At 41.4% G+C, this 17,909-nt stretch overlaps 1 protein-coding gene across 1 annotated transcript in view; it reads right to left on the reverse strand.

The window, feature by feature from the left end:
* The window catches only part of npm1b (nucleophosmin 1b), a 116,853-nt gene that overhangs the window by 55,600 nt on the left and 43,344 nt on the right, over positions 1-17,909 (reverse strand). Inside the window, exon 7 of the mRNA XM_060828174.1 lies at positions 16,643-16,763. Within this exon, the coding sequence (XP_060684157.1) occupies positions 16,643-16,763 (121 nt within the window). The remainder of the gene's footprint in view (positions 1-16,642; positions 16,764-17,909) is intronic.

The following is a 17,909-nucleotide window of genomic DNA, read 5'->3' on the forward strand; positions in this document are numbered from 1 at the left end:
TGTAGGCATTTAAATTAATTTCCTTCGAGTGCCATCTGATATTCTTTAGAAATCACCGATCGTGTTTGCATTCCACCACCTTCATGGTGGAATTCAAGGTTATGACCACTTCGTGCATAAAGGAGTTCTTCCTCACATTCCCCAGACAAGTCTCGTCAAAATCTTTAAATCTTAGTCTTTCACAGTATATAACTAAAGCTGAAACAAACAAACCAAACAATCTTTCTTGTCCAACCTGACCACAATTTTGTATCCCTCTAAATTGCAAATCTTCTTTGCTCCAAGGAAAACAACATTAATTTTTCAAATCTAACCTTGTATCCACCAATTCTGATAAATCTCTGCACCCTCTCAAAGGTTCTCACACCCTTCCTAAAGTATAGTGACCAGAACTCTTAATTGTGGCCTAACCATAGCTTTATAAAGGTTCAGTACAATGCTTACTCAATACCTCTTTATTGATGACAAGACTTTTCTACCCACTCTCTCAATAGGTCTTGCCACCTTCAAAGATCGATGCGTTTTCACTGCTGGGTTCCTTTGTTCTACAGATTATTTAGAACAGCACTATTAAGTTTGCTTGCTTTGCCCTATCCCTTCTGTCATAGCACACCACTTTACCTATCTTTGCATTGAATTCTGCTGGCCTGTCCATAACCTATTGCTATCAAATCAGTATCAATTTCACTGTCTGCTACCACTCAAGTTTGGTATTACTGGCAAATTTAAACTTTTACTGTTTTCTGATATCCAAGTCATTCATATGTCAAAAAAAAAGTGTCCCAGCACCAACTCTTGGGGAATACCGCCAAACAGTATCCTCAAGTCCAAAAAAAAGACTTAACAACTGACAACTTTTTGCTCTTCAGCCAAGTTTTGAAGCGAAGTTGATACTGATCCTCCAATTCCATGAGTCTCAACTTTGTTAACCAACCTTTTATAGTTACTGGTGTTCCAACCTACAGACCAGATGATTTTTAATTCATTCTCTTACAGTCACAGAGCCATAGAAGCCTTTTAAATGATGTAACTGTACCAGCCTACACCACATCCTCTGGCAACTCATTCCATACACACACCTTCTGCACGAAACAGTTGCCCCTTAAATCCCTTTTAAATCTTTCCCCTCACTCTAAATTCCCTCTTTAGTTTCTCTCACCCCTGGAAAAATGACCTGGTCTATTCATCCTATCCATGCCCCTCATGATTTTATAAACATGATAAAGTCACCCCTTAGCCTCTGACCTCCAAGCAAAATAGCCCCACCTTATTTTTGTCTATTAGATTCCCTACAGTGTGGAAACAGGCCCTTTGGCCCAACAAGTCCACACCGATCCTCCGAAGACCCATTTCCCTCTGACTAATGCACCTAACACTACGGGCAATTTAGCATGGCCAATTCACCTGACCTGCACATCTTTGGATTGTGGGAGGAAACCGGAGCACCCGGAGGAAACCCACACAGACAGGGAGAATGTGCAAACTCCACAGTCGCCCGAGGCTGGAATCAAAGCCGGGTCCCTGGCACCATATGGCAGCAGTGCTAACCACTGAGCCACCCCTTCTATATTCTCCCTCTGCTAGTCTTATTTTTTTCTTTCACTTCATTTTATCGAACTTTCATTTGAAGAATTCACCTTGTGCAACGCACACTTTTTTTGGTTTCATCATTCAAGGAGGCCTAGTTTTGGTTCCCTTACCTTCCACCACTGTCAATGCAAAGCTGTCCTCTGGTTACGTTTACTCACTGAGCTCAAAGGTTTGTTCTCAGAATTTTCGTCACCATGCTAGGTAATATCAGTGAGCCTTCCAGTCTTGATGAACCTAAAGGACCCTGTACCAGTAACCAGCAGAACAAACGTCATATACAAAATACCCAGCAAGGACTGCGACAAACATTACATCGGACAGACTAGTGGGAAAACTAGCCACTTGGATACACTAGCACCAACTAGCCACTAAAAGACATGACCAACTATCACTAGAATCTTTACACACAGATGATGAGTGACACCAGTTCGATTGGGATACACATCCACCCTGGGACAGGCTAAACAAAGAGATGCATGACAATTCCTGGAGGCCTGGCATTCAAACAAGAACTCAAATCAATAAACACGTTGATTTGGACCCCCTTTACCAACCTCTCAGAAAAAGAACTGGAAGTGACATCACCGACCACAGCAGACCAAGACACACAAATAGGAAGTGGGACAGAACACCAACACTTCAACGAAGGCTCACTGATGATTTACCCAGATGGCGACGAAACAGGAGGACAAATCTTCCAGCTCTTCAGCAAGTAAACTTACAACCTGAACCACAACCCTGAGCTACAAATCTTAAAAATCATTTAGCTGTCTCTGTCTGAAACATCTCTTCCTTAACCATTGTTCATTCCAGACCTTCCTGTCAATCCCTGGTTCTCTTTCAACCTGGTTTGATTCCTACTCATCCCTTCAAAATTATTTACTTTTAAATTTAGAACTTCTACTTGACATTGTTCCTTGTTCTTCTCCATGGGTAATCATAAGGTTTAGATATGATAATTAATCTCTTTTACCCAAATACACTCCCAGATCCAGGGATTTACTTGACCCTCATTCCCCAGCACCAGATGCCTTTCTACTTAAGAGCACGAACACATTTAGTAACAAAGTTCTCATAACCACGTTTCAGAAATTTTTCCTGCTTTCTTACCTTAAGCGTGAATATCTATTCCAAGAAATATTTGAATAATTAAACATTCCTCAACATCATTGCTCCACAGTTATTCTACACATCTAATTTTTTTCAGAAATAGATTTGCTCTGGTCGTTTTTAACTACTATTTCAAGGGCTACAGAATAGCCAGAGTAGCATCATAAGCAGCTTTCAACTTAGCAATTCAAACAAAATGATTCTTTCTCCGGCTACCAATACTACAATGCAACCCCACCCACTCCCCTTTTGTTCTTCGCTATCTTTCCTGAACATAGCAATCAGGAATAGTAGGCTTCTCCGTTCAAGAAGATCATAGCTGATCTGATTGTAAACTTAAATTCACATTTCAGGCTACCCTGATAACTTTTCATTCCCTTGCTTGACAAAAAAAGCTACCGACCTCGCCTTAAAACTATTCAAGGATTCTGCTTCCACCACCTTTTCAGAAAGAAGGATCCAAAGACTCACCCTCAGCAAAATAAATACTTACACTCTCGTAATGAGCAAGTCTTGATGTTTAAATAATGAGGAGACAGTGAGGTCTGTAGATGCTGGAGATCAGAGTCAAGAGTGCCTTGCTGGAAAAGCACAGCAGATCAGGTAGCATCCGAGGAGCAGGAGAATCGATGTTTCGGGCAAGAGCCCTTCATCAGGAATTTCTGAAGGGCTCTGGCCTGAAACAACGACTTTCCTGCTCCTCGGATGCTGCCTGACCTGCTGTGCTTTTCCATGAACACACTCAACACTTTAAAAAAAAAACAAATTACTGCGGATGTTGGAATCTGAAACCAAAAAAAGAGAAAATGCTGGAAAATCTCAGCAGGTCTGGCAGCATCTGTAAGGAGAGAAAAGAGCTGATGTTGAGTCTAGCTGACCCTTTGTCAAAGCTTTGACAAAGGGTCGATTAGACTCGAAACATCAGCTCTTTTCGCCCCTTACAGATGCTGCCAGACCTGCTGAGATTTTCCAGCATTTTCTCTTTTGGTCTCAACGCTTAAATAATGAGCCCTGGTTCTAGATTCTCCCATAAGAGGAAACATCATCTCCACATTTACCCCGTCAAAACCCTCGTGTTTCAATTAGGTAATCTCTTCCTCTTTGAGACTCCAGTGGATAAAAGCATAGCCTTGCATTACCATTCTTTGTTAGACAAACCTTTCATTCCAGGAATGTGTCTGAAACTTTCCCTGAACGGTTTCCAAACTTTCCTATACTTGTCTTTTACATTTGATTTCCCTTCTGATAAATGATAACATTCTATTACCTTTCCTAATTACTTGCTACAATGACATACTACCCATATGTGATTCATGAACTAAGACATCCCAATCCCTTTGCAATTCAGAGCTGCAATCTCTCACCATTTAGACAATAGGCGTTTTTATTCTGCCCAAATGAGCAATTTCACGTTTTCCAACATTTGCTTGCCATACCTTTGCCTACTCACTTAATCTATGCATGTCCCTCTACAGCATTAAGTTGTCTTCACAACTTACTTTTCTATCTTCCTTTGTGCCATTAACAAATTTGGCAAGCAAAGTTTTCTTCCTTTTATCCAAACTTCTCCAGGAAATCCAAGAACAGCACATCCACTGGTTTCCTGTTATGCACAGCACTTGCTACCTCCTCAAAGAACTGCAACAGGTTGGTCAAATAGTGATTGCCTTGAACATATGAGTGCGCCCTGCTATAACTTCTTTACTAATAGCTTCTGAAATGTTCATGCTGATAGATATCAAACTAACTGATCTTTAGATTAGATTAGATTACTTACAGTGTGGAAACAGGCCCTTCGGCCCAACACGTCCACACCGACCCGCCGAAGCGCAACTCACCCATACCCCTACATATACCCCTTACCTAACACTATGGGCAATTTAGCATGGCCAATTCACCTGACCCGCACATCTTTGGAATGTGGGAGGAAACCGGAGCTCCCGGAGAAAACCCACGCAGACACGGGGAGAACGTGCAAACTCCACACAGTCAGTCGCCTGAGGCGGGAATTGAACCCAGGTCCCTGGCGCTGTGAGGCAGCAGTGCTAACCACTGTGCCACCGTGCCGCCCTGAACTGTGCCACCGTGCTGCCCTAAAGTTTCCTTCTTGCTGTCATCTTCCTTTTTTGAATAAAGGAGTTACATTTGCTACCTTCAATTTACTGGAAGCTTCCCCGAATAAAGGGAAGTTTGGAAAATTAAAGCTAACTATCTCACTTGGCACTTCTTTTAAGCTCATAGGATGAAGTCCAACAGGACCTCAGCACTAGTTAAACCACAGTTCCACTAATTTACTCAGTACCACTTCTTTGGTGACTACAATTTTCCTAAGTTTCTCCTTCCCGTTCATTTCATTTCTGCACTTATTGTTGCGTCTGGGACGTTACTTGAATTTTCTACAGTGAGGATTGATACAAAATACCTATTCAATTCAGCTCCCTTCTCTTTACTTTCCATTATGAATTTTCCAGAATCATTTTTGCAGGACTACACTTTATTAATGCAATTTTAAAAAAAACATTCATAGAAATACTGGGCTTGTTCAGGATGCTGTTTGGAGGGTAGGTATTGACTCAATAAGCTGAATGACCTGCTTCTACACTCTAGGGATTTTATGTCGAATCATCTCCCCAAGATTAAGATGGCGACACCTTGGCCATTGAATATTAAAAATGATTTAGACAAAGAAGATGATCAAAGTCTATTATGGTAGAGAGAAAATGAGTTGGGGCACAACCAGCTGAGTCACAATCTGATCAAAAGGCAGGGCGGGCTCAAGGGGCTGAACAGCCTACTCCTAATTTACATTCTCTTGAATTTTGTTGAGCTATGATCATCCAAGATGAAGTATCTGAGAAAGAATTTCATTGCAGTCCTTAGTTGTGCCTTGAAGTTGATGAACAGGCTTTAGGAAATCCCATCTACAAGGAATATTCTCCACTTGCCTGGATAAGACAATAACACTTAGGGACAGGAGCACATCACATGGCCATAAGACAGGAGCAAAACGCGTCTCATCGAAACTGCTCCGCCATTCAATCAGAACTGATATGTTTCTCAATCTTATTCACCTGCTTTCTCCTTGTAACATTTGATCTAGTCATAAATAAAGAATTTATCCCTCGGTCTTAAATACGGTCTTGACCTCCAGAGCCTTCTGTGACAACAAATTCATCATCCTCTGGGTGGAGAAATTCCTCACCAAAGTTCTAAAGGATTATTCATTCACTTGGAAGCTATACCTTTAGTCCCAGTCTCTCCTACTAGTAGAAACATCCACTCTATCCAGGTCATGCCCATCCAGTGAATGAATAAAAACAAAAGCCCTTTTTATCTCCCCGCACCTCCCCCCCACCCCCCCGGATCTTTCTTATAAACCTCCTCTGGACCCTTTCCAATGCCAGCTCATCTTTCCTTAGAGAGATAGAGGGCTCAAAACAACTCAATATTCCAAATACAGTCTGACTCAAGCCTCAGCAGTACATCTTTGTTCTTACATTCCTGCTCTCTTGAAACGAATGATAACATTGCATTTGCCTTCCTAACCGCCAAATTATAGTCAGAGTTATACAGCATGAAAACAGACTCTTTTAGAACAGTTCATCTGCACTAACTAGATTCCTATTTGCCAATACTTGGTTCATTACCCTCTAAAGCCTTCGTATTCATGTACATATTCAGATTCCTTTTCAATGTTTCGAACTGCATGCTAACCTGAAGCATATCCTGAACTAGGGCTCCAAGTCCCTTTGGGCTTCAGATTTCTGCAGCTCTTCCCTATTTAGAAAACAGTCTATACCTATGCCTCTATTCTTCCAACCAAAGTGCACAAGCTCACCCTTGCACACACTCCTAGCCTGCCCAAGTCCTTCTGCAGCATTGATTGCCCATCCCTAATTAAAAAGGTGGTGATGAGCTGCCTTGTACTGGTAGTCTTTGTAATGTTGGTACACCAACAAAAATAGGTACATTCCCTTCTCTGCTGCTGCTGCAAAAGTGCTAGGCAACAACCATCTCTTGAGAGAGAATATAACTATCGCCCCTTAAACCCATTGGTACCAACATCCTGAGAGTTACTACTGATGATCACCAAATATTCTCTAATAAATCAGAAGCTGAGAACTCTGCAACAAGCAATTTTGCTCCAAACTCCTCAAAGGCTGCGTGTATAGATGTGCAGTTTGAAGGAATCCTCCCCACTTCCTGATGAATACAGTTGCAATAACACCCATGAAGTTCAAAACCATTCAGGACAGAGCAGACACCTTTCTCCTTCCAATACCAGTGCATAGTGGCTGCATTGTGTACCATCTACAAGATGCACTGAAGTGACTCGAGGAGGCTCCTTCAAGAGCATCTTCCAAACCTGCATCCTCTTGCCCCTACAGGGAGGGGGGCAGCAGATGCAATGGGAATACCATCACTTGGGTAAGTTCACCTCCAATTCACATATCATCCTGAACTGGAAATATATTGCTGTTCCTTCACTGTGGCTGGGTGAAAATCCTGGAACTCTCTTCTTTACAGCACTATAAGTCTACCTACACCATTTGGACTGCAAAGATTCAAGAAAATAGCTCACCACCACCTTCTTAAGGGCTATCAAAGATGGGCAATAAATGCTGGCCTATCCAGGGATGCCCACATCTCATTAAAATAAAACGTTTTAAAATTTAACATGCTCCGATGATTATGACCACCCTTCCTCTCCCTGATAGGATCATCACCTCCCCTGTACATCTCACACCATCCTGCCTAAAAACTGTGTGTGTGCCTATACTGAGTGGACTGCAGCAGTTCAGCATAACAGCTCCCCACTACCTTCTCAACGGCAAGCACGAATGGGCAATGAATGCTGGCTTTGCCAGTAATGTCCATGTCATGTCGGTAAGTTTAAAAAAATGTTAACACTGTTTCACTCTCCATAGATATTGAAGAATTTTCTGTTTGTATTTCGGATTTTCAGCAACCTCCGGACTTAAGGAATGAAGTCTCATAGGTAAAGTGTTTAACAAAGGCCCAATTGTCCCACCCATTGTTCCTATTTCAACTCAAATTATCTCATGGTGTTAGACAAAATAGAGAGGGAGCATTCTCCCCAAGAGCCTGAACAATGAAACAATGACAGCATTGCTAGTTGATGGAGATTGCTATATGCAAATTGATTGTTCTTGCATTAGTCAAAAAACAAAAGAAGTTTATAAAAACTTTCCAAAAGGAGTCTGTGTGGAGGGCAGAGGTACACAATGTATGATATAGAGTGGTTAGCACTGCTGCCTCACAGCACCAGAGACTCTGGTTCAATTCCCACCTCAGGCAACTGTCTGTGTGGACTTTGCACATTCTCTGCCTGTCTGCGTGGGTTTCCTCCCACAGTCCAAAAACATGCAGATTAGGTGAATTACCATGCTAAATTGACCGTACTGTTAGGTGAAGGGGAAATGTAGGGGAATGGGTCTGGGTGGGTTGCTTTTCAGAGGGTCAGTGTGGACTTGTTGGGACGAAGGGCCTGTTTCCACACTAAGTAATCTAATCTAATCATCTAATCATAGTCAGAGATGTACAGCGTGGAAACAGACCCTTCGGTCCAACCTGTCCATGCCGACCAAATATCCCAACCCAATTAGTCCCACCTGCCAGCACCCGGCCCATATCCCTCCAAACCCTTCCTATTCATATAACCATCCAAATGCCTTTTAAATATTGCAATTGTACCAGCCTCCACTACTTCCTCTGGCAGCTCATTCCATACATGAAACACCCTCTGTGAAAGAATAGCTCCTCAGGTCCCTTTTATATCTTTCCCCTCTCACCCTAAACCAATGCCCTCTAGCTCTGTACTCCCCGACCCCAGGGAAATGACTTTGCCTACTTACCCTATCCATGCCCCTCAATTTTGTAAACCTCTCTAAGGTCACCCCTCAACCTCCGACGCTCCAGGGAAAACAACCCCATCCTGTTCAGCCTCTCTCTCTAACTGTGCTTAATACATCATCTTTAGCATCCCCTTTTACAAGTGTACTTTAAGGTTTTAAAGCATGGGAAAGCATTTGGTTTTACTTTGCAGCATTAGAGATCTCAATGTATAGGGCTAGGTGAGGTCGCAGAGTTAGGAATGGGACAAAATCATGGAGCTATTTGAACACCAGTGAGAAAACTGTAAAGTCAAGACATTTTTTAAGTTGTAGCCAATTTAGGCCAGTGAGCAGAAGACTTGGTGAGTGTTAAGGTACAGTGGTAAGAGTTTTGAATGAGTTAAAATTATAGAATGTGGAACGGGGATGACGGAAAGAACAACTCCAAAATGGAATGTGTCACTGACTGCGTTTGATCAAAAGCAAATCAAGCAGCACCTGAGGAGCAAGTGAGTCAACGTTTCAGGCAAAAACCCTTCATTAGGATTTGCGATGAATGGCTTTTGTCCGAAACATCGACTCTCCTGCTCCTCGGATGCTGCCTGACCTGCAGTGCTTTTCCAGCACCACACTCTCAACTCTAATCTCCAGCATTTGCAGTCCTCACTTTCGCCAAAAGTAAGTCAAGCTGACTTACAAAAGATAATATAAATATTAGCATGGTTTGATTTTTATTTTCTTTAGGGCTCCATGTTACAGAATCTGCAGATCGTGTAGATTGTAGGAAATATATCTAGAATAATCGTAAGAGTGTTTTGACTACAATTAATTTTATGGGCCATATCTTTGATTTTATTTTCTTTTGGGCTTGTGTAAGTTTGGACTTTCAACAGATGATGTAGGGATGTGAGGAATTCAACGCTGTTCTGATTCTTAACTCAGGACAGCCTTGTAGACACTGTAGTAATGTTAGAAACGCAAGTGTCAAGTTGCACACATGAATTTCCTATAAGCTGCAATGAAGTAAATGACTTTTGCACCTGTATTTAGAGAACCTGGGGTGCAGGTTCATAGCTCCTTGAAAGTGGAGTTGCAGGTGGACAGGGTAATGAAGGATATGTTTGGTACACTTGTCTTTGTTGGTCAGTGCATGGAATATACTAGTTGGGATGTTATGTTGCGGCTGTACAGGACACTGATGAGGCTGTTTTTTTGAATACTGCATTCAATTCTGGTCTCCCTGCTATAGGAAAGATGTTGTTAAACTTGAAAGGGTTCAGAAAATATTTACAAGGATGTTGCCAGAGTTGGAGGGTTCGAGTTATTGGGAGAGGCTGAATAGGCTGGAACTATTTTTCCTGGAGCATTGGAGGCTGAGGGGTGACTTGAAAGAGGTTTATAAAATCATGCGGAGCATGGATACAGTAAACAGACAAGATCTTTTTCCTAGGGTAGGGGAGTCCAAAATTAGACGGCATAGGTTTAAGGTGAGAGGGGAAGGATTTAAGGGGCACTTGAGAGGCAATGTTTTCACCCAGAGAGTGTGGTGCGTGGATGGAATGACCTGCCAGAAGAATTGGAGGAGGCTGGTACAATTACAACATTTAAAAAGCATTTGGATGGGTACATGAACAGAAAAGGGTTTACAGGGATATGGGCCAAATGCTGGAAAATGGGACTATTTTAATTCAGGACATCTGGTAGGCATGGCCGAGTTGGACTGAAGGGTCTGTTTCCATGCTGTACAGCTCTGACTCCTTTATTGGTTGAATAGGCATCAGGAGACTTCCCTTCTCTTTGAATAGTGCTGTGGAATACATACGACTACCTGAGGGGGCAAACAGAACCCCGGCTTAATATCAACTCTGAAAAGCAACACATTCCAACAGTGCAATACTCCCATGGTACTGCACTAGAGTGTTGGTTTTGATTATGTTCTCAAGCCTCTGAGTGAGCTGAGTCCAACACCTGAATTAGACTTGAGTAGGGAAGGCCCACCTCAACTAAGTGAGTCAGGAAGTGTCTGTGGGTTAATGTCTTTGGGGCCAAGGAGCAGCAAGGTAGGAAAGTTCAGACGAACACCGACTGTTATTGTGTCAAGAAGAGAGGTGAGAAAAGCTTATTGCTCATCTCTCTTAAGCTTCTCCATTCTACTGAAGCTTCACAGTGACCCCAGTTCTCAGGCTGAAACACGATTCCAGAAACATCCAGGGTGATTATATAATGAATAAGCGTAACGCTTATGTTTGCAGCTTCTGTTTCCCTTCCTTATCCCCCCACTCGCCCAAAAGTCGGAATCCTGCACACAAATAAATAAGAGGGGTCGCATGGAGCGCTTTGATCTAAGGTTGGCTCTGCTGCAGCACAGAGCACCTTTTTTTTTCCCTTTCTTTCTGCCACATTTGTGTGTTAATCTCCTGAGTTGAAAATAAAAAGCCCAGGTGCACAGAGAGGCCAACAAAAGCACCAGTTGGAAGTGAATGTAGCCATGTCATCAGCTGGAGAGGAGGAAAAGAAAACATCCTTTGTTCAGCTAGACCCTTTTTTTTCTTGGCATGGAGAACTACTGAGGAATTACTGACTGAAAGCAAAGGAGAGATTACAAAGCTGGGCCCATATGATTAAATTCAAAACCACATATTTCAACAGGTTGAGAGTTTGTCTCAAGTTAAGATGATTGAAACATACAATTTAGACTCTGCAGGACATGCTATTAGCTTTTTTCTTCACATACTCTAATAACTATTTCTTTACTATGTACTTTTTACTTCACACTTTTTTTTGCTTGAATCAAGTTGATAATATTTTAACTTAAATTTGATTTAGCTTTGTTAATTTAGAATGCATAAAAGGAAGAACATAATAATTTGCATTTATGCTGCACCATTCACAACCTCAATACATTCTCAATATCATGCAGTCAATGTCCTAAGAAATGATAGAATTTGTGCACTGCAATTTGACACCATTACTTTACAATTTGATGCAACATTGTGCCAGCAACCTGGTCAATGTCTCTAGCTTCTTTTTTCCCCATATAATGTCATGACATCCTTTGCACCTAAGGGGGCACAAGACAAACCAGGGTCAAGCGGTTCCTCTACTTAAACCTCATCTGTGACACATTCCCTCAATATTGTATTGGAAGTGTCAGTGTAGATTTACTCAAGTCCCTGGAGTTTAATTTAAATGTAAGGTCTTATACAAGATTCTAAAACAAGTGACTTAATTGTGACCACTCAAGGCTAGCTCTCTCTTTTCTGCCCCTGTTCTGCTCATTTTTGTCATCTTCTCAAAGTGCTGACTAACAGATGGATAGAAACCAACTATGAATACTTGGGCCAAGTAACCGCTGTTAACTATCCAAAAAAAAAAGTGAAGCAACAGCTTGTATATTTTGGACAATATTGACATCACAACATTGACCTTGAATAATAGGTACTGTTCTACTGTTTCTCCTTTGGAAGGCATCACAGTTGAACCTAACCCAGTGCTGACAGAAGTATGTTTTACAGCAGTGACTTTCAGGATAGCAATCAGAGGATGGAAATCCTGACCTCTTTCTCAGGGAAAGTCAGTATTTATTGCCCATGACAAGGAAGCAGTGTACTGCCTTTCTCTACAGTGCAGGCTAACTCATTAATGTCTGGGATATTCCAAGGCTTTAATCCACTATCTGTAAAAGAATGCCAATATAGTTCCAACTTGGGCTGGAGAGTGACTTCGAGTAGAACTTGCAGGTAGTGGCATTCCTGCGCATCTGCTGTCCTTACTCGTCCAAATGGTAGTTGTGGAGAGTTTGGAAAGTGGTTTTGGAGGAGGCTCGGTCATTTAATCACTGAAACTGAAGCAAACTAAGTGGAAGCTGAAAATCTGAAACAAACAAAATTGTGGAAAAACTTAGCATGTCTGACAGCATGTGGATAGATGAAGAAAGAGTCAGTGCTTGAAGTCAGAAGAGTCTTTAGGCTCAAAACATCAACTCTGCTTCTCTCTCCATAGATGCTGCCAGATCTGCAGAGTTCCTCCAGTATTCTGATTTGTCTTGTTGGTTTGTTGCAGTGCATCTTGTAGATAGAACATATTGCTGTCTTTGTGCTTTAGTACAGAAGGAAGTAAATGGTTGAAGATGGTGGATTGGGTTCTAAACAAACAGGCTGCTTCATTCTGGATTATGTTGAGTTTCAATGTTGTGGGAGCTGTATTCATCCAAGCAAGCGTGGAGTGTTCCATCACATTCCTTACTTGATTTATAGTATCTTCTGTTCACCGAACTGAACTCTAGCAAGTTATTCTAATATTTTTCCCTTGATAAAACGTACCATTTTCCTACTGTTGAAGTCGGCACTAAATTAACTGCATTTCTCTATCTCATGGACATTTTTAAAAACGCCCTCCTCCTTTGAGCTCCCGGAGTTATGGACCACCTCTTTTTAGACTTGCAGATCATAGCACTTGCTCTCTGTTCCCTCTACCTGATCCTCTTCATCAGGGATCAGCATGTGGTTAATTCCCTGCAGCAGTGAGTTTCTCATCCTTAACTTCCACCCGCTAAGGAGAACAGACCATCAAAGCACTTCCCAAAAACTCTACTTATATAAAAATAATCACCAAGCAATGAGGTCTATTTCCAGAGAAACAAAGAACACCAGGCTAGTATCTGTTCAATCTGTATCATGCCTCAACACTTATTGCCTCCGTGAAGAAAGAGGATGGAAATGACAGAACAGAACAGGCCAATGGCAAGGTGATTGTATACAGTACAGACTAGCCATTTCCCCACAGGATGGAGGGCAGGTTATGGTTGATGGAAGAGTGAAATGATAGGGAAGATTACACAAACAGACATTTACACAATTATAAACAGAAACAAAAATGTGTTAGCTCATTCAGTCACTTTTTTTCCATTAAAGGAGTAGAATGGGTGTCAGGATTAGGAGAGTTGGAGAGCTAGCAAAACATGCTCTGCAACTACTTCCTAATCAATAAAAAAAGGGCAAAACTTGTCCTCGTATGGTTTCTTTTGGAACTTCAGGACCTCCCAAAGTGTTCGACAGTCCATGAAATACTATTGGAGTGCAGTCACTGTTCTGCCACGTGAAACATGATTGCGATCGTATGCCCAACACTGTCCCAGTCAAAAATGTGATAACCAAATTATCTCGCATTGCAGGATAATTCAAAATTATTTCCATGAGATCTTTTATGAGATCTGAAACGGTGGAAGGATTTTTCTAAACAGCAACAGCCAAAATCTCAGATTGTTCAGCAATCTCAGTGCTGCAACGTGGCATCAGTCTGGCTAAAGCTTAGAGTTGGGCTTGATCTGCACTAATTTCTGAATCAAGAGGTGAGACTTTTGCTCACACAGCTATAAGGCATATTAAGTGACCAAGTGCAGAATACATTACCAAGTGCACACCTTTTTGACATTGTTGCATAGTGCACCCAATTACTTCTCTCCTTTAATAACAACCTGATTGCCCTTACCTACATGTCCAAGAAAGTACACCTGCTACAAAGTCTAAAGCAGTTACTAAAAGAAAGATAAAGGATAGAAAACAGGAAGACTTTGCAAATTTTCAAGGGACATGGACTGGACAAATTCAAACAGATTCCTGCAAGTCAAATCCCCTGAAATGGCTTTGCAGAGAACTTAAGACGTCACAGACTTACAGATCATCTTGCAGTCACACAATTTGTGGTTTCAGTCATACTGCACAACCTAGTGGCAGCATGGTGTAAGCCAGTGTACTGAAAACTATGGTCACACTAAACCCAGTGACAGCCAATTAGTTGTTTCCTTCTAGTATAAATAAAATCATTGGTTAAATATGCAAATTTCACTTTTCCTCCTAAAAACTAAGGAACAACCTCATTTTATACAAAATCTTTACCTAAGCCACAACCGCCCCGAAGTGTCACAGACACTTAATCATAAATGACCACTTTGGTTGGAGAGAGGATCCTGAGGAACTCTGAAATCCATCCACCGAATCTTTATATTTTCCTGTTTTTGGTGATTTGATTGCATATCATTCATATTGGTGTATGTCTGAGAGCCACAGCACCAGATAAAGCTATAAAAACCTACCTAATTAGATTCTACTCCCATCTTGGAGCTGGGAAGATTAATCATGGAATAATTACAATACAGAAGATGGCCACTTGGCCTATCAGGTCTCTGCAGACCAATCCGGTCAGTCCCAATTTTCACTCTATTCCTATTACCCTGCAAGTTCATTTCCAAGCAATTTTGAACCAATTTCGACATCCAGCACCAAGTTTCATTCATTAAAACAAGTCTTCCTCACAGCCCTAGTACAACTTTTACTCCAAACCATCTGGGCTCAATTCAGAATATTAAGCCTGGAACTGCCCCTCCCTTTCTATGGCTCAAATTTAGAAATTTGTTCCCTCTCTACGCACACTGTCCCAGGCATTATTTGGGTAATTAAAATCTATTACTTTAAACCTCTGAAATTTGATTATATGTTTGATCCTCTAGCTCTCCATGATAGTCTGCGAGTGCATGTTATACACACAATGGTGTGATTGCCATACTTTTTTTTACTTCTATATGGCCAAATTTGATGATCCTTCCAAGATATCATCTTTCCTCACTGTTATAATTAATTCTTTGATTGGTATTGCAAACCTCCTCCCTCCCTTTCCATTCCCCCTCTCTATCTTATCGGGATACCTTCTAACCAGAAATATTCAGCTTCCAATCCTTCCCAGCCAAGTCTCAGTTGCTCCAGTCAACTAATTGTAAGAAATTGCCTAAACCTAACAGAACATTTTCAAATATTCGTTCAAGAATCACATGCTTCACCCATATTTGTGGCCCATCCTCCCTTGAATGGAGTAGCTTGCTGGGCCACTTCAGAGAATGGATAAGACTCAAGTACATTGCTGTGAACTCTGAATCATCTACACAGCAGATGGGACACAAATGAACAGAACAGGACTTTTAAAATAAAATGAATAGCAGTCTCAGTAATTTCAAAAACTTATTAATGGAATTTAAAATCACCAGTTGCTGCACTGGGATTTGAACCCATGATCCCATAGATTACTTGTTAGTGATCTTACCAGGACGTTGCCTTTAATCTGTAACATTTCTATCAAATCTCCTTTGTTCCAAGAAGTACAATGCCATCTTCTTCTGTTTAACACTGGAGCTAAAATCCCACATTCTTGAAATCAATCTTCAAGAACACTTTGCATTCCCAAGTACGCTCGCACCATTCCTACAGCGTGGAGATCAGAACTGGGTGCAATACATTACCTGTAACCTAACTGGAGGTCCGTAACAGTTCATGATAAATTATCCACCTTTGTACTCAGTCATTTGATTTATGAAGTTGCCAAGTACTGTTTCAATATGTTCACCTTCAAAGGCTTAATATAGACTAGGCAACATAATCCATAACTCCATTAGCAATTGGCTGGAAAGCTGCTTTATTTCCAACTTACCATCCTGCTCCTAATTACATTTTTCAAAAACATTATGCCTCTTAGTCTCTGGACTACCGAACTACAGCAAACACCATTTACTTGTACCAAATTTTAATAAATTCCACTCTGTTGAGGGGTTGGGAAAAAATGTGAGAGTACCACTTGAGTTTGACACTCGCCCTGAGCCTTTCTTTGCACCAACCCGAAAAAGTCACATCCTCTCATATACGTGAGGTGCATGTTCAAATCCAGCTACATCATTATGCTTGACTGCAAGTCTCAATCATTTCCTTTCCCTCATAAATTGAAGGACAGGTATTAGTTACATTTATTAAATAAATGATCTATTCAGCACGGAGTTGTGGTGAAATTTCTTCCAAGAGAATAGTGAACCTGTGGAATTAACTGCCACAGAAACCAGTTCAGGCCAAAACATTGAACATTTTCAAGGAGAGAGATATAGGTCATAGGGCTAAAAGGGATCAATGGGTTCAAGGCAAAAGCAGAAACAGGTTACTGAGTAGGAAGACCAGCCATAAATTGTACTGAAAGGAGGCACAAATGGCTGTATGACCTACTTTGGTTTCTATTTTTGATGTTGTGAGATAAGAGCAACATTAACTCACTTTAATGGATGTTTTCAGAGGAGTCTTCACAAGCTCTTCCTCCTCCTCCTCATCGTCATCCTCCTCCTCATCGTCGTCATCATCATCTTCATCTTCATCCTCCTCCTCTTCATCTTCCTCCCTAGAATATCAGGTATAAAAGTTGGGGAAACCTTTAGTAAGTGATGCACAATACCTATTGCAATTAAGGGTTCCAGTACTACTGAAAAAAGGACATAATAGAACATGTCAGGACTTGGCAGGTCACACATCACGTGGGAAGAGAAACAGATGTTTCAAGTTTGACACACTACCCCAGAATCAAAAAATTAACTATTTTCTCTCAACGTAAACAGCCTGACCTGCTGAAAGCGTCCTGCATTTTCTATTTTTTCATAGCTGATAAACATCATCCATAGCACTTTACATTTGCAGGTCAAAATAAAGTTTGTGGTGTTGAGTTGGACCTTTAAAAATACATCAACTGGCCCTTTGTACCCATTTAAAACAAAATGTAGCCATCTACATCCTTGCTGTTACAGCATGCATGCATATGGCTTTCAAATTGAAATTCTTAGTATTTTCTCCTGCTCTAGGTCATTCTCTACCAACTTATCGAAACCATGGAATTCAATGGAAAACCCAACCCTGGTGTGCCATAGTTGTGATTAGATTCACTACAGTATGGGAACACCCGTATTCCCATCAAGTCAACAAGTCCACATTGACCCCTCTGAAGAGTAACCCACTCAGACCCATTCAGCTACCCTATATTTACCCCTGACGAATGCACCTAACACTATGGGCAATTTAGCATGGCCAATTCACCTGACCTTCATATCTTTGGATTGTGGGAGGAAACAAAAGCACCCAGAGGAAACTCATGCAGACACTGAACAAATGTGTTAACTTCACACAGACAGACAGTCGCCCGAGGCAGGAATTGAACCCGGGTGGGCTGCAGCGCTAACCACTGAGCAACTGTGCCTCCCTGTGGTTTGCTGAAATGGTAATATTCAAGGAGGGAAACCCTGCACTCCAGGTCATCCAATTTCATGGGACGTCCTGCCCCATGCACACAAAGTTGGAGAATCAGACTGCTCAGACACATGAAGATCTGTGGCAGAAACCCACGACCCTCACTCTACATTGACCTTAAATTGAGGGACAGCCAACAGTGCCATTCACCTATTTTACTGAACAACTATGATCGGTACTCTCAATAACTATTGCTCATTTAATAATTAAACAGCATTGCAACATTAATTTGCATCAAATTGAATAGTCT

Source organism: Hemiscyllium ocellatum, chromosome 1, assembly GCF_020745735.1.
Source record: "Hemiscyllium ocellatum isolate sHemOce1 chromosome 1, sHemOce1.pat.X.cur, whole genome shotgun sequence".
In the NCBI taxonomy this organism is placed as follows: Eukaryota; Metazoa; Chordata; class Chondrichthyes; order Orectolobiformes; family Hemiscylliidae; genus Hemiscyllium; species Hemiscyllium ocellatum.